The sequence below is a fragment of the Callorhinchus milii genome, unplaced genomic scaffold (genome assembly GCF_018977255.1).
Source record: "Callorhinchus milii isolate IMCB2004 unplaced genomic scaffold, IMCB_Cmil_1.0 Scaffold7, whole genome shotgun sequence".
Lineage (NCBI taxonomy): Eukaryota > Metazoa > Chordata > Chondrichthyes > Chimaeriformes > Callorhinchidae > Callorhinchus > Callorhinchus milii.
The window spans coordinates 27,116,489-27,141,577 of NW_024704748.1; the positions used below are offsets into that span (position 1 = coordinate 27,116,489).

The following is a 25,089-nucleotide window of genomic DNA, read 5'->3' on the forward strand; positions in this document are numbered from 1 at the left end:
AAACCTAATTCCAGCAATTTTCCTCTCTTGACCGTGGGCATATCTTGTTGTTTAATGACGGCGCTAGTAGTCTCACGTCTTCAAGACATCTCAAAGCGCTTCTCAGAATATACTGTAAAGTGGAGTGACTGTATTTTGTGGGAAAAACGCAGCAGCCAATTGCGCACAGCAATGTCCCACAAACTTTTAAAAGGGAATTAGACAAACGTTTACACAAGGAAAGATAGTGTAATAGGATAGGGGGGAAAGGACAGTGGAGTGGGACTAAACAGGTAACTGGTAGAAGCACGATGAATCGCTACCTTCTGTGCTGCAAATGTCTCTCAGCGCATTGGGACATCCCCCTGACATGAAAGGCACTTTACAAATGTAATTTTTATGTTGAATCTATGATCTTGTGGTGGTGGCAGAACTTTAGAAACTGAGATACCAGGGGAGTGAATGCTTTGAACTGTTCCCCTCCCCGACCCTTATCTTGGGCTTGCCTAGCATCTCACTGTGTTGATGGGGTTCAAAACCATGGGGCCTTCATACCAAATCCTCCTCAGATCCACACAGTGCAATGGGAGGTGGCTAGCAATCAGGAACGGGTGTAAAGGCTCTGAGTTTGGGAGTGGGTGGGGGGGGGGGCTTCAGCACATTTAATGTTCTGTCTGAGTGAAGGAGAGAGAAAGAAAGCCTTTTTCTCTCTGAAGATCTGACTCCACAAAGTCCCTCTGTCCATCCAGTCTGTTTCTGTAACTTGGGCTGAGAATTATCATGCAGAATTTACAATTGCAACAACCACAGAGACTTGTAGAGTCTTAATTCAAGGCTTTGAATAAACAAAGGAATTCCAGTGATCTGGGACGTTTGTGTATGAATGCAGCTCCTGTCAAGTACTGTACTTACAATTCACATTTTACAGGAGGAATTTGCTTCATGTTAATTAATAGTGGGTAAAATGCTTCAGATGATATTGACTGAGTGCATTGCGTTCATCTCTAAGTTAGGTCACGCCTCAGTACCTCTCTGGCTGGTTAAACTCCCATCAGTAACCCCAATACATACTCTAGGGTCCTCAAGCCTTGGCTCTTGATAACCTGCTCCTGATACTCTCCGGAATTAGGTAAGCAGGATGCTTCCCTCCAGTGAGAGAGAGCACATTCCATTCCAACAATCTATCTCTGGGATTTCCATGTGCAGGTGGGATGCATGGAATTCTCATATTGGTTTGGATACTCTTAAGCATGGGGATGGGTTTCACATGTGTGAGACACCCAGCTGACAAAAAAAAGTGCCTATCTAAATGGCTCATTTGGCATTGGATGAGTGACTTACAACCTATGGTTATCCAAAACAAGCTGGTTTGTTTGGGATCATTGTGTTGGTTTGGGATAAGGTTGGTGTATTCCTTTGTTTGGGATCATTGTGGGTGTGTATCTGGGTTAGGGTCTGAGTATTCTTTTGAAAGAGCCATTTGTACTGTTGGAAAGCAAAGGTACTAATTCCGGTTGTAATTCTCAGCATCTGCTGTAAAGTTGGCATTTTTACAACTTGCTTGTTCGTGATTTCATTACCCTGAGGAAAGGCTCTGCCAGTGCTCACCCCCCCTCACCCAAACTTCAACAGACTGGGTCACACACCGATCACTCCCATCCTCGCCAGGCTCCATGGCTTCCCAGTACCTCAATGGATTGACTATATATACATTAATTTGCAAGGCTCTCTATGTTGTTCCCTAACCTACCTCTGCGGGTAGATATGATGGGCCAAATGGCCATCTGTGCTGCAAAATTTTTGTGCTGTGGTTCAACAATCTGTTCCAGGGCCTATTCTCCTACCTAGGCCTTCCACTCCAAGTCTACTGCTCGTTTCACACTCCTTCCACCATCCCACAATTGGTACCCAAGCTTACAGCCACTAAGCTCCTGCCCTCTGGAATTTTCTCCCAAATTTCTTCGCCTTTCTTCCTTTACCCCTGCATTTAAATTTTCTTAATACATGCCTTTGGTCAACATCCTTAAAGCTTCTCCTCCTCTCTCCCCCCCACCTTTTTTTTGCTCAGTGCTCACCATTCTGTCACTGTGAAGCAGTTCGGCATTAATTCTAGGTGAAAGGCATTATACACATGAACGTTGTTGGGCTGATGAAAATCCACTATCCATTTTTCAAAATAATGTTCCCCTCTTTAAAATAGTGTTAAAGATTTAGTTTTTAGACCATTACATTTACTTGTGCAGTTTGTCTCATTTCTGGAGAGTTTATATATGGGTCTTGTTTTTATACCTGCCATTGACGTCAACTAACTCATAAATCGCCTGCGATTTCAGCAGAGCAGACAGTGCAGAAAGGTTTAGTCTAGCCACAGTAAACCAGGCCAGGAGACCATCTCAGTTTCATGTACCTTGAGAATGACGCACTGCCCTAAAGAGAAGTAGGTTTTTGTAAAGTGCTGGTGTTATAGGGCTCCTTGCATTGCACGCAAATGTGAAAGTACATCAGCAACACTTGTTAATCTAATTTGCAGCATTTAGTAATAATAATAATCCTTGCATTTGATATAGCGCTTTATCAGGTCTTCGAGGCATTGTCAAAGCGCTTCACAGAATATACTGTAAAGTGGATTGACTGTGTATTTTGTGGGCAAAATATGGCAGCCAATTGCACACAGCAGTGTCCCACAAAGAGTCGTGGATTGAGTGACCATTTTTTTTGGAGGGGGGGTTTAATGGGATCAGCCACGCACATGGGAGACTGGTAACCAAATGTACATCATATTGATCTGCGGGAACTCCACTCCAATCTGCTTCCTGAGAGGAACTCCCTCCCAGCGGTTGATGAAGCACTAATGTAACTAGTGCTGATGTTTTAGCACAGCTGTAGGTTTTGTGTTAGAAGATGCTGTATAAGGAAGACTCTAGCTGTTGAAAATCCCTTTGCCGCTGACCTCCCCCACCCCCCCCCAACTTTCCATGACGATTGAGTACTTATAGTCTAAAAGGAGCACTTGCCATTTTATGAAATGATGTCGAAAGAAAAAAAGATGGATTTCTTTAAGCAAAGTATGGACTTCAATGGAAAAAAAAGATGTGCTTTCACTGTGCTCTACAGTGACTGAAATGGACAGAATAAAAGGTGATTGTGGAGCACTGTAACCTGACTGTTTCAGGCTTGACCAAGCCAAGGAGGATGATATATAGGTAAGTACTCAGCACTAACAGTATTCGCTCCAGAGTTAGCAACTCCTGACCATGTCTTTGTATTTCAACAGAAGCTCTCCTATTTGTGAATGTTTTGTCTTCTATTTGACTGTGTGAGGATGCAGTGCCCAGGAGAGGAACATGTATAGAAGACAGACACCAGGAAGCTTTTCTTTACCCAGCGGGTAATTAGACTGGCTGCCTGGAAGGAATTTTTTTTGTTTGTGGGACACTGCTGTGTGCATTCGGTTGCCGTGTTTCACGCACAATTCACTTTACAATATATCCTGTGAAGCACTTTGAGATGTCTTGATGACATGATAAGGTGCTATATCAAATGCAAGGATTATTATTATTAAAGGTGGTTGAGGCCAGGACCTTGGACTGCTTGTCGGCCTTCCCAACTCCTCCCTCCACAGCTGCAGATAATCCAGAACTCTGCAGTCCGTGTCCTCTCCCGCACCAAACTCTGTGACCCCATCTCCCCCATTCTCGCCCAACTCCATTGGCTCCCTATCCTTCAGAGGATCCAGTTCAAGATCCTCACCTACAAAGCCCTTCATGGCCTCCCCCACCCTACCTCTGCGACCTCCTAACCCCCTACCAACCCGCCCGTTCCCTCCGCTCAGCCGGCTCTGGCTGCTCCACATCCCCCGACCCACCCGCCCCACCATTGGCGGGAGAGCCTTCAGCCACTCTGCCCCCAACCACTGGAATTCCATCCCCCAATCATTCCACTTCGCCCCCTCCTTAGCCTCTTTCAAGTCCCGCCTCAAGACCCTCCTCTTCGACTATGCCATTGGCCACCTCCCTTCCCCTCCCCTCCCTTCTCTCCCCCCCCCCCCCGACCCCAGCTTGGGACGTCCTCCTGACGTGAAAGGCGCTATACAAATGTAATCTTATTGTTGTTGATGCTGTGTTGGGAAGATGGTAGGGTGGGTTTTCTGGAGGGATGACATCAGAAGGTATTCATCTAAACCAATCTGTGATCTTCTGAGTGCTGAAAGGTGTCTTTGTGGTCCAAATCAAGCTCGATAGTGTTATCAGCATGGTGTGCGTGCCTTTCTCTCTGCCCTACTGAGGAGGTTGATAGAAGAGCCCATGTAAATGAAGCACATAGTGAAACTGAGGACAATGTTTTTCTTTAGAATGATAAATGGTAAAGAGCACAATTGCAACTTTTGCACCATTTAAACTCTGACAGGAATTATACTTTGGAACATTTTTAGGCTGATAACATTACCTGTGTCTCTGGATCCTAAGTGAACTGTGAGCAGTTATACAAAGAAAACCACCAGAGCCAACAGAAGGTCTCAGTGTAGATTCACCTGCATTTATGATCGTGAGGAACGTTGAAAAATTCTCATTTGTTTAGAAGTTGGTTCTTTTTAAGAACTTTGGAAATCCTTTAAAAGATTCCAAACATTGGCAAAGAGTTTTTTTTGGCTCTCTTGGACAATAATCCTCTCCTGTGGAGTCCTGTAGCTCAGTGATTAGACCACTCACCTTGCAAGCGAGAAGACCTTGGTTTGATTCCCGGCAGGGCGAAACGTTTGGCACTTTTTCTTACTCCACACACCTCCGTTTACCTAGGAGTAAGTAAGAACCTGGTTGCTTGGCGATTGGCGGAGCGCTTTTCCGGGAGTAATAATTACTTCAAAACGAATAAAAATCATTTGGTGACTCAATCCACGACTGTTTGTGGGACGCTGCTGTGCACAATTGGCTGCTGTGTTTTGCCCACAAAGTATACAGTCAATACACTTTACAGTAAAATCTGTGAAGCGCTTTGAGACGTCTCGAAGACGTGATAAAGCGCTATATCAAATGCAAGGATTATTATTATTATAGATAAGTTGGTTGTTCACTTCATGGCTGTTTGAAGAACCTTGTGTGCCTGCCACGTGTGCTGACACAAAAAACACTTAACGTTAATTGCTTGTAAAGTGCTTAGAAACTTTTTGATGTAATAATAATGCTGTGAAATGCAAGGTTTTGTGATCTGCTGAAGGGTTAAACTATTGTATTTTAACACGATGGGTCGATTGACAGTTTTCTGTGTGTAAATTCTATGGTTTTAAAAAAAAGTGAGATTGGTAGCACTGCCTCTTGCGGCAGAACAATGGTACTGTAGCAAGAGGCGAAACTGAGTTCTGAGCTAACACAAACCACGAAGACATTTGGAAAGACGTAAGTAGGTAGTGCAGTGTGTGACCACACTATTTTCCTTCTGGAACCTGGATTTGAGTCCAGCTCAGACTTAATAAGAAACTCCCTCCTCTGTACTGGCTGTGATGTCTGTATGTGTATCTCAGTATCACAAAGGCAATCAGTTTCATCCAGATCGGCATCACCCTGACCGTCTCATACACAGGAGGCACAGGGCTGACTGGCATGAGAAGTGGGAATAAACTGTGGTGCTGCCGATGTTTGAGCTGTTATCTGTACAAAGTACAGGGAGCTTTACTAACTTCTGTCAGACACTCTCTGGAACCGGAAAATCCTCAATTAATCCCTGAATTGATCCTCTTTGACACAGTTCCAGTTGTGTAATAATAACAGTAATAGACTTCCTAACACATTTTGTATGTCTCACCATTGGGTGAGATCGCGTACCTGATCATATCACTCACTTGTCATGAAAATTTTTTGCTGACAGCGTTACAGGCTGATTTCATTTTTGTGTCTGACTTTTGATGTAGATGAGGGGACACACGGGTATCTGTCTTGCAGCTAAGGGGTGTAATATTTATTCACCATTGGTGCTCTCTAGAGAAGGATCACTTCTTTGAGCTTGTAGTTTGGGTCCAAAAGTAATATAAGGGTAAAAGCATGCTGTGTGAAGCCAGGACAGGTGTGTGAGCTGGTCCATTAATGTCATTACTTTAGCGATCAGCATTGTGAGGTGCAGATTTCATTTGCATGTACTGGATCAGTACCACGTTTAAAGCCAAACTCCCCCAAATTATGGGGTGTTTTTCTTATTTTTTCCCCTGTTTAAATATTTATGAGATTTTTTTACTAAAATCCCATTTCCACACGCCCCATCCAAACTGTGCCTTGTCTCTGCCCGGGAGATGGAAGTGGACTGTTAACGCGGGGGCATTAACTCCTTTAATCAAGTGTCATTCGGCTGCCTCTTATTACTAGTCTCATGGTAATCTTATTGTCACAATAAATCTGTACTTAGGTCAGCCAGGAGACAGAGCAGTGTTCAGTTGGACCATGTAATTAAAGTTATTGTTTGCAGACTGTACACGCAAGACATTTCCTGCAAGAAAATCACAACTGTGCACCTGTATGGAATATGACTGCCCTCACTGCTGTTTCATTTATTTAAGGAGCTTTATTTTGGGGATGGGGGAGTTAAGGGTTCAAAGCCCCATTTTTTTCAGACTGGTGGCTCACTAAAATTGAGTCATTAGACGAGCTCAGTAAATTCTATAGATAATGATACTTCTTGCATTTGATATAGCGCCTTATCACGTCTTCGAGACGTCTCAAAGCACTTCACAGGATATACTATAAAGTGAAATGACTATAATTTGTGGGCGAAACGCAGCAGCCAATTGTGCACAGCAATTTCCCCAAAACAGTCGTGGATTGAGTGAACAAATTTTTTTTTTTTGAAGGGATTATTACCCACGGAAGAGTGATCCGCCAGTTGACTAACAACCGGGTTCCTACTTACTGCTAGATAAACAGAGGTGTGTGGAGTAAGGAAACTTGCTCAAAGTTTCGCCCTGCCCAGGAATCAAACCCAGATTCTCTCGCTTGCGAGGCGAGTGCTTAAATCCCTATCCTACAGGACTCCACAAAGGTTCACAAAGTGATGTTACCCAAACAAGATCTTCTAATAAAAGAGAGCCTTCCCTCTCCCTCCCACCCATTATATCCTCCCTCCCTCCCCTGTGCAAGTTCTGCTCACCTGAGTTTCCTTCCATCCAATCCTAGGCGTCCTGGGAGAAGTGGCCAACCGCCCACGGACTGTGTGTGGCACATCACAGAAGGTTCACGTCCAAAGCCATTGAGAAGCTGTCAGACTGACGGCTTTGGGAACGCCGTCGTCCTCCGGATCCCGGTCACACGCTCGATACAGAAAAACGAGGAGCCAGAGAGCAGGAGCGAGACCTCAGCAACGCCTTCGAACTTGGGCCCCACAGCTCAGCCCCGAGGTCAGCACTTAGTGTTAGCCCGAGAGGCCCCCTGGGCCAAACCACACTACGAGTTCAATCTGGGACACGTCAAATTCAGGGGAAACGACACATGTATAGACGGCAAGGAACTTCCTTTCCATCAGGTGGCCTTCCAACGGGGATCGGCACCAGCAAAACAAGATGGCAAGAGGGACCAAGGCCATCTGACCTCAGTGGATTTGAAGATCCCGCAAGTCCGTGGCTTGGACCTCTCATGTGAAACGAACGCCACAAACCATTACACCTACAGCCCATTGCTGGTGAACTCACAGCTGGAAAATGCACTTCACAGAAAACTCCGAGTGATCCTCCCCAAGCAGAACGTGTGGCATAGGAGAGGGATTGGGAGCTTGGCTGATGGGGGTCATGGCTCCTGGGGCTGTGAGACCGAGCGGCCGGCCTCCAGCAGTAAGCCACAGCAGCAGCAACAAGCCAGCTCCGACCAGGACAGCGACTCCAAACAGCCCAGGAAGAAGCGAGGCCGCTACCGCCAGTACAACAACCAGATCCTTGAGGAGGCCATCGCCGTGGTGATGGGTGGGCAGATGAGTGTCTCCAAAGCGCAGAGCACCTACGGGATTCCACACAGCACCTTGGAGTACAAAGTGAAGGAGCGCTTGGGCACTCTAAAAAATCCGCCAAAGAGAAAGCTCAAGCCCCCCCAGCCCGAAACCCCCCAGCTGGGGGACGAGGCAGAGCAGAGGGCCAGCCCACCGAAGGATGAAGAGTGTTAGACATCAAAGGGAAACTCTTGACACTTGGGCCAGCACCAGCACAGCAACCAGCCTGGGAGGGAGAGATGGGAGGTGGGGGAGGGGGTGTGGTGGGATGCGAAGGGGTTAGGAGAATTCCCTTCCCCTCTGAGGACAATACCGTCAGTGCTTAATACTAACCCTGACTGCAGACTGATCCCTGATTCCCCCTCTTCCACCCCAAGCCCCGAGTGTGTGAGTGCAGTCTTTTTCTAAATGCTGTCTGTCCGTGCACTAGTGAGTGAGTGAACTTAGCCGTGAGCCAGAGACATTGTAAACGGGAGGCCGAGGGCACTGCCACTTTCAAACCGCGAGCTAAACCAGAGGAAGGTGGTAGGTTGGGGTTTAGTCATGTACGCACAGCTGTGTGCGTTAGGGCTTCCTATCAAAGGCACGTTTCCACTGCATGGTTGTGAGCCAGGCTGCTGCCAGCCATGCAGGGTGAACGGGTGGGACAGGGCTCGCGTGAATGGAGGTAGGCACAGCAGGGGGGACCATGTACACCGCATTGGGATGCATTGAGAGACAAACAAACCTGATGTCAGTGTCTCGCCCCACCATCTTCAGGTGGACCTTGTCCATTTGTCTCCCATCCCCTCAAATGGGGCATTTAAAGCGATGTAGGTCAAAATGGCTTCCCTCCCAGCAGTATAAGTACACCAGAGATGTTGCTAAAGCCAGAGTCGGCTTTACAGGGCCTGCCCTCGCCTCACCAGCACAGAAAGAAATGAAGCAAGGTTACCTCCCATTGTTTGCCCTTTTTAATTTTGCCTGTAAAATCACAGTAACTACACATTACAGTAAGTTGTGTGAAGCACTTTTAGTTATCCTCCTGACATGAAAGCCACCTATCAAATGTACATTTTACACTTATTATTATTAATGGACTTGCAAACAATTGTGTATCAGAGGAAAAAGGAAGCAGGGGCGGTCCCCAAGATCCACAGAGGGCCTCTGCTCCACTCAGAATCATTCCCTCCCCCCACTGGCCTTTTCACAAGAGGTTGATATATCACATCTTTGAGACATCTCAAAGCGCTTCACAGGATATACTGTAAAGAGGTGTGACTGTATATTTTGTTGGTGAAGTACAGCAGTCAGTTGGCACACAGCAATGTCACACAATCAGCCAATGGAGTGACTAATTTTATTTGGTTTTGGTGCATTTCATCTCCGCACAGAATCTACACTATGTTTTCCCATTCTGCCTTCTTAACGACTCCCAGCCTCAACCATCTTCCTGGGAACTGGGTCTGGGCAGTCTGGTTCCCTGTCTGGGTGCACAAATCCAGTCTGCTGTCTGTCCTGAAATTAATAAGGGTATCCAGGCACATGAAAGGACTGCAGACTTCTGAATATTGCTCTCCCAGAACGCAGCCCATCACCTCAGGAACCTCTTCTTTGTAACTGCTTGCCTTTTTAATCTCTCCGTGAAAAATGGTGGGGTGGGGACGCTCTCGCTGGAGCCTTCATGTGCACAACCAACACGGCAGCTTTGTTCAACAAAATGAAATGGGTCACTCAGTCCACGGCTGTTTGTGGGACACTGCTGTGCACCGTTGGCTGCCGTGTTTTGCCCACAAAAATATATAGTCACTGCACTTTACAGGTTATATGTGAAGCTCTTTGAGGTAACCCCTCCTGACCTGAAAGGTGCTCCACAAATGTCATTTGCTGTAATAATGGGATACGGTTTTGCCCACAAAGTATACCGTCAATTCGCTGTGCGGTGCATTGTGTAAAGCGCTTTGAGACGCCTCAAAGACGTGGTGTGGCTCTGTATGAAAGGCCAGGATTGTGATTATTATTATTGTGTTGTGGAGTGAGTGACAGGAGAGAGAGAGAGAGAGAGAGAGAGGTGTCAGTCAGGAGGTCCCCCCCCCCCCCCGGGGGCCGCTGAGTGACGGCTGTGTGACCAATGGGAGCGGCGCTGTCTGACACAACATGTGACGTGAGGAGGCGGAGCTTATGAGCTCTGAGCACAGTTTCCCTGTCCCCCCCCGTCCTGCTGCTGCTGCCGGGCCCGGCCCTGCCCTCCCCGCCTGTCCTGCCCTGTCCTGCCCGGCCCTGCACTCCCTGCCCGGCCCTCCCCGCCCGGCCCTGCACAGCCCGGCACTCCCCGCCCGGCCCTGCACACAGCCAGTGTGGGGGGCAGTTGTACACCGCCTGGCAGGGACAGCGAGCAATGCCTGGCCATCCGGCATGACATGTGAGTGCATATACTATGGGGGGGGGAGGCTATGACTGTCCGACTGTTGGGGGGGGGAGGCTGGGGGTGGGGGGGAGAGGGGGGTGGGGGGGGAGGTTGAGGGTGGGGGGGGGGGGGGAGATTAGGGACTGGTGTAAACATTGTATTGAAGGAAAAATGCATCCGAGGCAGAAGGGTTAGCGAGAGGCCGGTGTGTGTGTGTGTGTGTGTGTGTGTGGGGTGTAGGGGGAGTGTGTGGGGGGGGGGGGGGGGGGGGTGTGTGTGTTGGGGGGGGGGGGTGGGGTGTAGGGAGTGTGTGGGGGGGGGTGTGGGGTGTAGGGGGAGTGTGTGGGGGGGGTGTGTGTGGAGTGTAGGGGGGAGTGTGTGGGGGGGGTGGATGGGGGTGTGTGTGTGGGTGTTTGGGGTGTGTGTGTGGGGTGTGGTGTGGGGGGTGTAGGGGGGAGTGTGGGGGGGGGTGTGGGGTGTGTGTGGGGTGTAGGGGGGAGTGTGGTGTGGTGTGTGGGGGGAGGGGTGTATGGGGGGTGTGTGGGTGGGTGTGTGTAGGGGGTGTGTGGGGGGTGTGTGTGTGGGGGGAGGGGTGTATGGGGGGTGTGTGGGTGGGTGTGTGTAGGGGGGTGTGTGGGGGGTGAGTGTCTCGCAGGCGAAGTGGCTGTTTGTAGTGGTTGCAAAATGTGTGTGGTTTATCTGAGGGTCTGCAGCCCAAGGCCTGTAGGCAGTAGGCGGCCCTCTCCCAGGCTGGGCTCCCCCCGGGGTGGGGTGGGGTGGGGGGGTGTGGGGGTGGGGAGCGGGGCCGCCTGCCTGCCTGCCTGCCTGCCAGCCAGACCGCGGTGTCAGCTGTAAAGGCCGGGCTCCCCTGCCAGCAGGCACAGGGTTATTTAAATGCCTGCCACACAAAGAGCATTGATTTCCCCTCCTCCCCCCTCCCCTCTCTCCCCTCCGCTGCACACTTCCTGTTTGCCAGTTGCTGCTGTAAAACCCTGTGTATTATACCCACCCAGACTATAAGCAGCCCCTTTTTGGGGGGAGTCCAGTAGCTCAGTGGTTGGAGCGCTCACCTCATGGGTTCGATGCCTGGGCAGCGCGAAGCGTTGGGCAGATTTCCTTACTCCACCCGCCTCGTTAAGTAGGAACCCGTTTGTGAGTCGATTTGCGAATCGCTTTCCGGGGGTAACAATCCCTCCCAAAGATAAAGGAAGGGCATTTTTCCAGCAAAATATACACTCCATTCACTTTACAGTCAATTCTGTGAACCGCTTTGAGAATCTCAAAGATGTGATAAGGTGCTGTATCATATGCAACGATCGTTACTAATTCTAGAGAAATAAGAGAGGCAGTGAGTGCTGGAGAAGGGAGGGAGTTTCTCCCCATATCCTGGCCAACAACCCCTCTGATTAATTGCTCACTCGCCTCATGGCTGTGGCTCGGGTGCTTGTGTGCAAACTGGCTGCCATTTAGCCTACAAAATAGTCACTTCACTTGACTGCAGTTCCCCATGAAGCGCTCTGTTAGAGATCAACATTGGAGGTGTCATATCGATTGCAAGGAGCAGTAGTTGTTAAAACTCCTCCATCACTTTCTATACCAGACCTGCTGTTTGCCATCAGTGGTTTATTGCCACCCAGTATTAAACATCAACGTTAGCTCAGAGAGAATGACTGTATTTGTTAGTGAGGAGGTCCTTGTATTTGCACTGTAGGGATGTGGAACTGTTGTGGTTCTAATATGCCCCAATTTAACAGGAGTGTCCGTTCTGTCTGTCACACACTTTGTGTCAGATCAGGACTTAAATTTAAGGAGTCTGCTTTGAAATCTGAGTATTAGAACCAAGTTTATGGGAGAGGAAAGGCTGTCAAATTGTCATGAAACTATGTGGATCCTGTATTTAAATCTGCTGCGTCAAAGGAAGAGACTGCTCTGTCCGTATTCTTACAGAAGCTCAAGAATCTTTTTATTTTACGTTGAGTATTGAATGCTGAGGCTCCAGCTTAGATTATCAGTATTTAAGTGTGAATGTGATTTGATGCCCTCTCCTCTAAGAAGTTGCTTTCTTTTATAAATTGTGAAAACTCTTCTGGCTTTAATTTTAAAATCAGCTTAAGTGTGTGCATTTGGTCGATTTGGAAAAAAAAAGGTTAAACATATTGAGAGAATAGCCAGGTATTAATGGTGTGTGTGTGTCTCCTTTCTGTGTCTTATCCCTTTTTGTGTGTGCGTGTGTCTGTTACTCTCTCCTCCTCCTCCTCTTGACTGGACCAGATCAGGACTGTCTTTGTATTGAACATAGGCATTGACTGTACCGCACCCGCACGCTCTGTGCACTTAACGCTCTGTAGATTGGATTGGGGGCAGCCAGACTAGATGTCTTGGTTGCAGTAGCTCACGTTTGCCAATCAAAGTGTCCACCATTAACATTGGTTCCTCAGGTTTTTATCAAATGGGACGGTGCTGTGTGGGGGGGGGGGTGGGGGGTGGAAGGGCAGGTGAGGAGCTGGACTGTAACCAGCGGGTAGAAATTCTGCCAGTATCTGGGAGATGTTTGCGTGCTGGTGCTCACTCAGACCCTGGCTCCTGCAAAGTGGGGCTGCTGATACTGTGCACTGTGCTGTACATGTCTTAATCCCTCACTTATGCACAACTGCCTCATGTGCTCGCTCAGACGATGACAATATACCTTCACTGTGAATGGTCATCAAGACTTTCACTTCTTCGAGATCAATAACCTTTTCGCCTTATTCAGAAAGATTCCTAACCCAATCCCAGGGTTGGAGCGAGTTCACAGAGGTGTCTTTGCTCATGTAGTTTAACACTACCAGTTTGTTGAACCATTGTATTCCCAGCAGTTTATTAGACAAACTGCATGTTCTCAGTAATTTATTGCTCCTAGTATTTAATTTATTGCTCCCAGTAATTTAATTTATTGCTACAAGTATTTAATTTATTGCTACCAGCATTTAATTTATTACTCCAATCAAAGCATGAAAGCTTATATTCACAATAAGCGTTCTCACACAGGCAAGTACTCCCTTTTGATGGTGTTTGTGGTGGGGGAGGTATTGAAGGGGATTTGAGTCGTACTGATTATTTTTATTCATGAACAAATATTTCTATTAACTTATCTAAGATCTTAATATATTTAATTTAATGCGGACTGATTTCAGCCACTAATCTTTTTGTGTATTTATTTATTCAAAAGCCATATAGTTCCCAAAGATAATGTTCAAACGTCACTCCAGCTGGGCAATCCTGGTTATTTTCGCTGTGTTTTGATCATTAACGTGCCACAAAGGAAGTCTTTGAGGTTTGTGAGCATTGTGAGCATTTCGCCCACAAAATAACAGTCAATTCACTTTACAGTATATCCAGTGAAGCATTTTGCGATGTCTCCAAAATGTGATAAGGTGCGATATCAAAGCAAGAATTATTATTATTGCTGAGGCCATGCAGTTTCCAAATGCTTTTGATAATATTTTTTAATGTTAATATTATTTGCAAATGTTGGGAAATTGAAAATTAGGCAGCACTTCCTGTAATGGAATCTCTGTTCGCTTGAGTTTAATGTTCATCAAAACAAAGACTGTGTACGTACAGAAACATCGCACAAGCCCCCAACACGTCACCCCTCACTACAGTTTGGGGGCTTGTCTCTGTGTCTGCCTTTGCCAATGTGGAGACCTCTGGCTTAGTGGTTAGAGCACTCACCTCACAGGCAAAAGACCTGAGTTCGATTCCCGGGCAGGGCAAAACATTGGGCAAGTTTACTTACTCCACACTCCCCTGTTTACCCAGCAGAAAGTAGGAACCCAGTTGTTAGTCGATTGAAGGATCGCTTTTCCGGGGGTAATAATCCCTTCAAAAAAAATAATAATTTGATTACTTAATCCACGACTATTTGTGCGACGCTGCTGTGCGCAATTGACTGCCGCATTTCGTCCATAAAATATACAGTCAATTCACTTCACAGTATATTCTGTGAAGCGCTTTTGAGACGTCTCGAAGTCCTGATAAGACACTATATCAAATACAAGGATTATTATTATTATGCTCCCTGATTATTCACAACCCAGAGAGGAAGGAAGGAAGGAATGATTGAGGTCAGTTTGGCCCCACTGTAAAAGCTTTGCTTGAGTACATAATAATAATAGTAAGACAGACTGAGGTCCAAAGCCATGTGTTATTTGGTTGAAGAATAGATGAAGCAATGGTAATAACTACTGAGAGAGGCCGTGCACACACACAGCTGTGGGTTCAAATCGGAATTCTGAACTGAAAAGTAAGACTTCACTTTAAAAATCCTTATATACACATCACTGCTGGAAAACCTTTAAAAAACTAGCAGCTTAAAGCCATCATAGAAAAGGTATCTTTGTTGATGCTACCTACTCTAACCTCGTTCCCTGCTCACTCCACATTGTGTCTGTGCTGGTGTTCACTCCCCCACTGGAGCTCTCTAATCCCATTCCCTGCTCCCTCTCCCCATGGTGCCTGCACTGGTGCTCGCTCCCCCACTGGAGCTCTCCCCTCTAAGCCATACTGATAAGTATTAATTTATAAAGTGCAGCGTGTATGCCTGTGCTCCTGGTTTGCTCTCCACTCACTGGAGTGGGGTTCCGCACTCTGGCTGCTACCACTATCTGCCTAAGTGGCCACTGCCCATCCAGGGAGCCCTGGCAGTGAGTGTGGGCAGTCCAGTCAAATGTAGAGAGCTCCCCCGCGATGCCACACACAACATATGTGCACAACCGGTAGAGGGACCAGGAGCTGGAACCCAACTGACATTGTGCTCCCTGAACCTACCCTCCCACACCGCCCCGGCTGAGAGCAGCAAACGCAGCATGGAGAAGTGGTGGGCGGCAGATCGCCATACCATGGAGCTGCCCCTGGTACAGATCTGCTAGACCGAATGGCCTCTTTCTGTTTCAGTGGTAGTTTGCTTGCACTTGGCCAGCTTTAGATGGGTGTCTATACCTCAGTGTGCCTGCTATTGCACAGATATCTGGTTGCCTTGAGAACTGATCAGCCCTGGAGAAAGCTCATTTGTGGGAGAGATTAAACCACTAAAGAGTTTAGGCCGAGCAAAATCAGTTGATAACGTCACATATTTAGAATTCTTTCTACTCAATTCCCAGTTTATCCCACACGTTAAACTGGTTAATTCATCCAAGGTTTTGTATTTGTGCGCATAATATACATAATATATTCCTTGATTAGGAGGCTGAATAAGATTTAATTCCCGCTGTTAGTGAGAACACTACAGGCCAGACAGTGCTCTGACATTTGCACTGTACTCCTTTCTTATTCGGGGGTTTATTTATTTCCCTCTGGGTTTCAACCCCAAAATACACAGTCACTCCCTTTTACGATATATTCTGTGGAGCACTTTGAGACGTCTCAACAACATGGTAAGGCGCTAGATCAAATGCAAGGATTATTATAATTATTATTACCAGCAAAGTTCAGGGTTCTGCCATGATGGTATAGACTGGCAGAACAGGCTCGAGGGGCTGAATGGCCGACTCCTGTTTCTATGGGTTTGAGCCCTGTGCCTGGCTCCCGAGCTGTACAGTTACTGTGCTGATCTGCTTTCACAAAGCAAAGACTGACTGCCTGACCGGGTTTGTGGAGTCAGCAGATAGGTGGGACTTTGTACATAAATGAATGGGGATGTCAGAGTGAGTGAGAGGCGATTATTGCTGCGAGATTTACCAAATGCTTTCCGTTTCTCAGCTCTGAAAGTAACTAGAATATTATAGCTTTCTCAGACATTCCGTCCACTTGTATGACCGCCTGTTTATCCGGGTGTTTTATGCTCTACCTTCACCTCCAACACAAGCCTTCTGCGCTCACGCCTCTTTTTACGTCAAAAAAGCTTGTTTTTAAAAAAAGAATCATTTTCAATGACAGTTTTATCAAAATGTCATGCCTGTGTGAAGTGTTTGTGTATGGTGTAATTGTCACTGATTGTGGCAGCCTGACACTGTTCACAGCTCAGTACTGAAGCCTGTAGTGGAGAGTGACTATTTTCATGGGTTTAGACCGTAAGCAAAAAAAAGTAACTCAGTCAACGACTGCATATGGGACAGTGCTGTGCACAAGCAGCTGCTGTGTTTCGTCCACAAAATACACAGTCACTAGACTTTATATTGAGGCATCTCAACCACTTGATAAGGCACTATATCAAATGCAAGGATTATTATTATAATAAAATGGACTCGATTACACCTTGGTGTGGGAACTGGGGAGAAGAGTCTTCTTTCCCCACCGACTTTGTAAACCACGACTGGCTGCAGTATCTACTGTGAACGTGTCGGCTTATTTGGACTAATTGTGGTTTGTGTAACTGCTGTACCTGCCCCGAGGCGGGTAGACCAGAGCCGCCAGTGACTGCCACAGCACCTCAGGTCCTGAATTCACTTGTACAGTGTGTGCAGGACATCGGGACATAAAATATCCCTGGTATTTAAATGTTTCTGTTTTAAAAGAAGATGCATTCTGTGTGGATTCAGGTACATTTGGAGGGTGCAAAATTGTAAGGAGTGTTGCCACATAGATGTTGGCAGCTTTTGTCTCAGTGTGCATCTGTTCCACGTCTCAACTTTCACCTCAGATTCAGAGAACCTGTGCTGTGCGATGTCCTATCCATGTCTACTGTTAGTACACCAGCATCCAGTACCTTTACCCTTTGAGGCCGAATCATTTAACAGGTTATTTCAGTGGGTTCACAGTTCACACTGCTGCCGTTCTGCCCTGTGAAGCACTGAAAGGTACCTCGTGATTCAGTCCTGCAGCATGCACATTTGGAGTGTTAGAGCACTCGCCTCATAAGCGCGAGGATTTGGGTTTGATTTCCAGGCAGGGCGACACGTTAGGCAAGTTTCCTCACTCCACACGCCTCTGTTTACCAACAGTAAGTAGGAACCCAGTTGTTAGTCATTTAGTGGATCGTTTTTCCAGGAGCAGTAATCCCTTCAAAAAAAAATCGAGTTACTCAATCCATGACTGTTTGTGGGACGCTGCTGTGCCCAATTGGCTGCTGAGTTACACCCACAAAATATAGTCAATTCGCTTGACAGTCTATTCTGTGAAGCGCTTTGAGACGTCTCAACATCGTGATTAGGTGCAATATCAAATGCAAGGATTATCATCCTTCCCATCAGTTTGTAGAATAGATCTGCTAAACGCTGGGAACTCTCTGGCAGGGCTGCTGGAATGCAAACCGACTCCTGGGCTGAGAGACCAGATAAGATCAGGCTCCGAGGCTTTGATAAGCGGCGTCTAGGGGTGTATGAGATGCTGAATAGGATTGAGAGGAATGCTTTCAGATGCAGGACAAGAGGACCCAGCTTTGGGGTTGAGTGGGCAATGTCAGCACAGACGTTGGGAATGATTTCTTTACCCAAAGGTGTCGAACTGGATGCCAGAAAGGAGAGGGTGGTTGAGGCCAGGACACTAGCACTCATTTTAACTGAGTGTTTATGCATGAGCTTGTGTTCTGCAAGGATGAGATTAAATGGGCTGAAAAACCTTCATTCAAACCTCTCTGATGCTGTGATCGAAAGATTACAGCTTTCACCTGGCAGTGGGAGGGCTGATTGAGCCCTGTTGAAAACAACAGCAACAAATTACATTTGTAATAGCACCTTTCACATCGGGAGGACATCCCAAAGCGCTGAAAAGATGCACAGTGAAACAAGCCCCCCCCCCGCCTCTGGTTTGGTTTGATATAACCTCAGCTACGTGTCGTGCTGTACTGTATGTCTGTTAGCTGTCAGTAGAATAAGTGAAAGAAAATGGCATTTCTAAACCACAGCTATTTTATACAACCCTCAGGGACATTTGACACACTACTTCAAAACCATCCACTCAGTACTTTAAGCTAGACTGTTGAATCTTAACGGTGACTTTCTTAAGAAGTGTAGCACCACGTCTCTTGGTGAATGTTAATTCTTACTCGGTTGTTAAACTGAATTCAGCCAAACTGTTCTCAAGCTGTGTTTCTGTTCTCTCCAGTGCCTCCGACAGTTTAGAGTGCCGTTCTCTCACCCTGGCTCCACACCTTGGGTGTTTACGAGCACACAACAACAACAGATTACATATGTGTTAGCGCCTTTCACATTGGGAAGACATCCCAAGGACTGAGGTCTCTGAGGGCCCTGTGTTCCGAATTCTCAATATCGCGCAAACCAATTTGCTTCCTTTGCAACTGAGCAGTGACCTAATGTGTGGTGTTATATGGCCACCGTTGTGTAAATGGTCTGGTTTCATAAGGGCAGGCGAATGGGAGAGTGTGCGTCCAGTCAGGCGAGCGCTCGCTCCAGAGGGAGCCACTCTCTGCTCAGGTTCTCCTCTTACCTCTGAGAGCCAAGAGCTTTTCAATGTTCAAACCTCTCATCGGGTGTCTTAATGTGAACTAATGCAGTTAAAAGCTTTCCTCCCTCGTTTCGCCCAAACAAAATACACAGTCAATTCACACAGCCCGTGCTTTAGCTGCTTGGGGGAGGGGGGATACTGAGAGAGTCAGTTACGATCAGAGTGAAGCACTTTGAGACGGCTCAATGATTTGATGAGCTGCTATATCAAATGCAAGGATTATTATATATTGTACCTATTCCTCTGTTGTAGAAATTTCATCAGAATTTTGCCAAATTCTGAAATAATTCAGTCTTGGGAGCTCATTTGTCTGTGGGTCTCAAACATCTCGAAACATCTTTCCCTCCCCGCCCTGCTCTCGGATGCCAAGCCAGGACTGACCAGCGCCTTGGGACGTCCTCGCGACGTGAAAGAAAGGCGCTGTGTAAATGTGTATTGTATATATTTACCCCTTGTGATATTTCCCAGTGTGGGGAAGCCACCAGTAGGGGGGCAGTGTCCCACGGGACGCCCTCCGCACATTACAGAATAGTGCCAGCCACGGCGTTTCTTTATTTATATATAACCCTCTTATACCCAGCTCCTGTTCTGTATGGGTTAACGCCTCACTCAGGGTTCTCCCCGCCCATGGCTTTTCCATTCTAAAATAAAGTGTACTTTCATTTCTTTAACTGTGTCAAAGGCACGTTTACCTCAAGTCTCGGACGGACCCTTCAGGAATTGTTGCAGGGTCACGTAGCTTCTCGTTAGAAAATATTCAGTGTTAAACTCTGGCGGGGATGTGAGTTGAATTGGAAATGGCAAATTTTGCTTTTACGGTGATGTGCCCGCAATTGCTGTCCGTTTTCGATTTAACTCTTCCTGCCCAATACTACCCACGTTCAAACAAAACACAGGTGCCAGTTTGCTCTGCTTAACCTCAGTTAGCTGTTTACAGTTTGACAAGAACAGTATAAATATTTTTTTAATAAAGGAGAGAAACCTTTCTTTGCAGGATCTTATTTCTAACCCATTAGTTTCCACTTAGAGGATCAAGTGTTTTGACGTGTTTTACCTCTCGCTCACCTCCCGATCACAGTGCGTTTGCTTCCCTTTTTGCACTACTTGTGAATGATTTGTGTGTGTGTCTGTGTGTGTGTGTTTAAAACAATTTTTAACTTGCGTCTTATCGTTAGTGACTGGTTGGTACTTTAGGTCTTTGGTACATTTTTGTGGTCCTTTTTGCCTTGTGAAGTGCGTCGGAGGGAAGTGACCAGTGATTGGGTCTCTGTGCATGTGGGAACTTCCTGCTTGTCCTGGCAATGCCAGGCAGGGTGTATTGGTAACCCGGTTTGTGTCTGTATCGTGTTTGTAGTCACTCACTGGAGGCTAGACTCTGTTTCCGTACAAAAACACTATTCTTCTAATAAATTTTCTTTGTTAAATTTTACGCCTGTCTTACTTGCTCTCTATCACCCTCACCATGGAGCCAGCAGCATTCCTCATCCAGTCCAGGGCACTGGTGGTGACAGCGCAGCCCAGCCCAGCCCGGCCCGGCTCATCGGCAGGACTCGGAAGGGCAGACTACAAAATCTACAGTCAATTCACTTTTCAGTATAATCTGTGCAGCGCTTTGAGACGTCTCGAAGACCCGATAAGGCGCTGTATCAAATGCCAGGATTTTTATTATTAAAGTACCTTATCACGTCTTCGAGACGTCTCGAAACACTTCACAGTGTTTCACTTCACACATTACTGTAAAGTGAATTGACCGATTATCATCTGAGCAAAACGCGGCAGCCAATCTGAGCTGTAAGATTCTATGATTCTAAATTGGTCGCAGCGTTCACCTATAGAACGCGGCCACTACACGTACACAAACTCTGAATTGCTTTGATTTCTTTTGAGACCACATGTAGAAGCAGTTCAAGGGAATTTCTATGTAACCTGCAGTTTGTTGGGACAACCGGGAGGGTAATGATTAGCTGTGGGGGAACATTGCATTGCCGGAGACGCCATCCTTTGGATGAGACGTTAAACCGAGCTCCCGACTGCCCTTTACAGGTGGAAATTAAATGATCCCATAAAACTATTGGAAAAAGAATAAGGAGTTTCTCTTTTCGCCCCCACCCTCACTCGGAGGACATCTCTGTGTAAATCGGCTCCAGTGTTTGGCTACAACACACACAGTCACGACCTTTAACAGCAATTCCTCGCAAAGCGCTTTGAGGCAGTCGGACTCTTATTGAACGCAAGGATTATTACCATTACAAGATCAATATTCTTTTAACGATCACCAGCCCCTTTGGCCGTGGCTGGGTTCCCTTTAATTGAAAGAGGAAGCCATTTATCTTTAAGGGACCTCCCTCTTGATCAGCCAAGATGCCTTTTGTTTGTGTTAACCCTGGAGATTTAGACCCAGTCGCCGTGTGACTGAGTGAGCGAGGCAGCCATGGGAGACGGGACATGACAGGAGCATGAGAGAGGTTCGGCATGAGCGAGCTGACAGCCAGACTGAAGACATTTCACTTTAAAGAGTTTGATGTACTTTGGTGGGGGGAGGAGAGAGAGAGCAGAGGGTTAACAGACTCAGTAAGTATGATATTGGAGATTTCCGTCTTCAGTCCTCAGGCTTCATTGTTGAGCAAGTCTGAATTAAAATGGTGCAATTTATAATTTGGAGCCCTGCAGTGGTTCGAGCTCTCGCCTCGCAAGCGAGAGGGCCCGAGTTTCATTTCCAGGCAGAGCCAAACATTGGGCAAGTTTCCTCGCTCGACACGCTTCTGTTTACCAGCAGTAACTCGGAGCCCAGTTGTTAGTCGATTGGCGGATCGCTTTTCCGGGCGTAATAATACTCCAAAAAAAATAATAATAATTTGGTCACTCAATCCACAACTGTGTGTGGGACGCTGCTGTGCGCGATTGGCTGCCGCGTTTCACCCACAAAATACACAGTCAATTCGCTGTACAGTGTATCCTGAGAAGCGCTTTGAGATGTCTCGGTGACGTGATCAGGCGCTATAACAAATGCAAGGATTATTATTATTAAAGGTCCCCGGCCACTTGTAACACTCTCTCTCTCTCTCTCTCTCTCTCTCTCAGTCACAAGGAGACAGTGAGGCTGACGGGGACGGATGCTCCAGGTTCCCTGGAGCGGTTTATGGCTAACCTGTGCCGCCATCACCAGCGGCAGTTCCTCACCGTGCTGAGCCACATGCGGAGTGACGGAGAACCCCCCGGGGAGCCGCCCCAGACCCTGGCCGGCACCGAACACGAACCCCCACCCTCATCGGCGGCGGACAGACCACGGCAACCAGACAGCCTCCAACCGCCCCCCCCCTCGGACACGGCCGGCCGCGGTGAGCCAGGTCTGAACGGCGACAGCTGCCTGGTGTTGGCCGGACCGAGCGGCCATCACTGCACCGGAGACAAACACCTGGAGCCTCACAGCGACACCGAAGGTGCCGTCGCTCCCAAAACCCTGCACCAGCCTCCGCCACTGCCGTTCCCCGCGGAGACGCTCGGCAAGAGGCCAGTCACGGCCAAAGGTCCCGGGCGCTCGCAGAGCCGAGCCAGCAAAGCCCCGCCTCCGGCAACGGCCGCGCCCACGGGGGTCAAGGTGGGCCGGCAGGTCAAAGGTCACGTCCAGCCGTCAAACAAGAGCTGCTGGTTTGTGTCTCCGCTCGGCGGGGGCCGGGCGGGGGCGGGGGGCGGGGCCGGCGGAAGGCTCCGCCTCAAGGCCCGGGCGACCGGAGCCAAACCTCCCCGTCGTCGCGGCAAAGTGTCCGTGCTCCGGGCCGCGCCCACCGGCTCCACCATGTGCCGCTTCGTCAACGAGCACGACAACCAGTGCGACATCGTGTACATCAGCAAACCCATCAGCGAGTGCGGCTTCACCTCCCGCCGCTCGCTCACCCCCAACCAGAGGACCGCGCGCAAGAGCACCCGCGGGCACGTGTGTAACGAGGAGTACTGGGAGCTGCAGACGGTGCGGACCCTGGCCAGGACCACCCCCCGCGGCTTTTATTTATGTTCCTGGTGGGAATCGTCATTTCCGACCACATTCCTTTCTTCAGTTCTTGTTGAAATAACTGTGAAACGCTACAGGAAACGCGGTTCAGTTTTATCCTTAAATTCCTGTTGTCGTTTCCCCTCCCCCCCCCCCCCCGCGGACTGTCGAGTGTAGTGACTTTTTTGTAAGCAAACCTGGCAGCCGTTCGCTGTAGTTCAGGTCCCGGCGCGCACGCTCGGGGAGCAGTCGTGAGGTGCGTGTCCGATTCTGGTTGTAACAATCCTGGCATTTGATTCTGCGGCTGTCGCGTTGGGAGGATGTCTCAAAGAGCGTTTGACTGTGTGATTTGTAGGCGAACGCAGCAGCCAATTTTCCCGCAGCGGCCTCTCACCTCTCACGAACAGCCGAGAGCGATTGTATCCGGGGATTGTGGCCACGACACTGGGAGAGAGAAGCTCCTTCTCTTTTCCAACAGTTGTGGCATTTTTACCGTTCACCCGATTGAGATGTTGGTTTAATGTCTCGTCTGAAGGACATTGCAGCAATTTCGGAGCCAGGCAGCTCAGCAGTGTCCCAGGGCACTCACTGCCGATGGCAGCACGGCCCGGCCCGGCCCGGCCCGGCTCATCCATCGGCAGGACCTGGAAGGACAGACCAGTCACTGGGGGCAGGAAATCCTCCCCCTCAGCTCGTTAACCCTGAGGCCAAAGCCCTAACGGGGAGGGTGGACGTTGCTGGACAAGCAACGGGAAAGCTGGTCAGACAGCGCTCTCTATGGCAAGCTTTGTGGTTTTAGCTGGTTAGACGCCAGAGGTTACCCCTCTGGGGTCCCTAAGCCTTGACTGTGGTCAACCTGCACCTAATACTCTGTGGAATAGTTAAGCAGAGTGTGTTCCTCCAATGGGGAGAGAGTGCACATCCCATTCCAGACACGGGGTCAGTATTTTATACATGTACAATATCTTCCCAGAGACCTGAGCGAGAATTTCATCCAGATCATTCCCAGGAAGGCATTCCGTGGTGCGACAGACATCAAAAATTTGTGAGTATTAAACCTCCCCCTCAGGAGATACTCCACAATCACTCTGAGTGCTCTGTCTCCCTCTGTTTTTCTATGTGTGTGTGTGTGTCTCTGTCCCTCTCTCTCTGTATCTCTCTGCCTGAGTCGGTCTCTCATTCTCTGTGTGTGTGTGTGTGTTTATGTGCTCTAGTCAATGTACGTGAGTGACGTGTGCGTGAGCGACATGTATGTGAACGACATGTTTGTGACGTGGGTGAGTGATGTGTGTTTGTGTGACGTGTGTGTGAGTGACATGTGCGAGCAGTGTGTGTGTGTGTGAGTGATGCGTGTGTGTGTGAATGACGTGTGTGTGTGAGTAGTGTGTGTGCGAGTGACGTATATGTGAGCGACAAGTACGTGAGTGACATAGGTGTGAGTGACGTGTGTTTGTATGACATGTATTTGAGTGACGTGTGTGTGAGTGACGTGTGTGTGAGTGACGTGTGTGTGAGTGACATGTGTGCCCGTGCTGACTTTGCTGTTATCTCACAGGCAGTTGGACAAAAACAAAATCAGGTGCATTGAGGAGGGAGCGTTCCGAGCCCTGCGAGGTTTGGAGGTTCTGTAAGTGCCGTCACCACTTTATTTACCCCGGGACATGTCGAGGGCCTTCCTCATCCAGGCCAACCCTGTGTTCCTGAGAGGATTGGGTCTGGAGAGAGTGTGAGAGAGAGAGAGAGAGAGAGAGAGAGAGAGAGACGCCACCTGGTGGTGTTCCTCAAACAAGTTGAGGAAGCTTTTAAGGAATGCTGCAAATTTCACCCCCGTTATGTACAGAAAGAAAAAAAACGTCAATCAGAAAAAAAGGGTCACGTCCCGGAAGGGAACAGATACCATGACGGGGGTTGGAGGGGCATTCATCAATCACAAGCCACGAACATAGACTATTCCGTCCTTTGGATGAGACGCTAAACCGAGGTCCCGTCTGCCTGTTCAGGTGGATGATAAAGATCCCGCGGGACTTATTGGTAAAGAGAAGGGAGTCTCTCTCTCTCCCCCGGTGTCCTGGACAACAATTCCCCAAATAAAATTGGGTCACTCATTCCACGGCTGTTTGTGGGACGCTGGTGCGGGCAGTTGGTTGCCGCGTTTTGCCCACAAAGCACACAGTCACTGCACTTTACAGTGTACCCCGTGAAGCGCTTTGAGACGTCTCCACGACGTGATGAGGCGCCGTATCAAACGCGGGGATTGTTACCCGGTAACCTTCTGCCTCTTCTTTTCCAGAACCCTGAATAACAACAATATCTCCAGTATTCCTGTCTCCAGCTTTAACCACATGCCCAAACTCCGCACCTTGTGAGTAGCTCAGAGCAGCGACCGCTCTCCTCA

At 48.2% G+C, this 25,089-nt stretch overlaps 2 protein-coding genes across 2 annotated transcripts in view; both read left to right on the forward strand.

The window, feature by feature from the left end:
* Nucleotides 1-2,393: 2,393 nt before the first annotated feature.
* LOC121849474 (ligand-dependent corepressor-like) lies at nt 2,394-8,967 on the forward strand. The gene is made up of 2 exons (XM_042336869.1): nt 2,394-2,416; nt 7,137-8,967. The coding sequence occupies exons 1-2, from the start codon at nt 2,394-2,396 to the stop codon at nt 8,110-8,112; spliced, it is 999 nt and encodes a 332-aa protein (XP_042192803.1). The 3' UTR covers nt 8,113-8,967.
* Nucleotides 8,968-22,653: 13,686 nt separating this feature from the next.
* Nucleotides 22,654-25,089, forward strand: part of wu:fc17b08 — a 6,491-nt gene continuing 4,055 nt past the window's right edge. The window contains exon 1 of the mRNA XM_042336870.1: nt 22,654-22,703. The gene's annotated coding sequence lies outside the window, so the exon portion shown is untranslated. The remainder of the gene's footprint in view (nt 22,704-25,089) is intronic.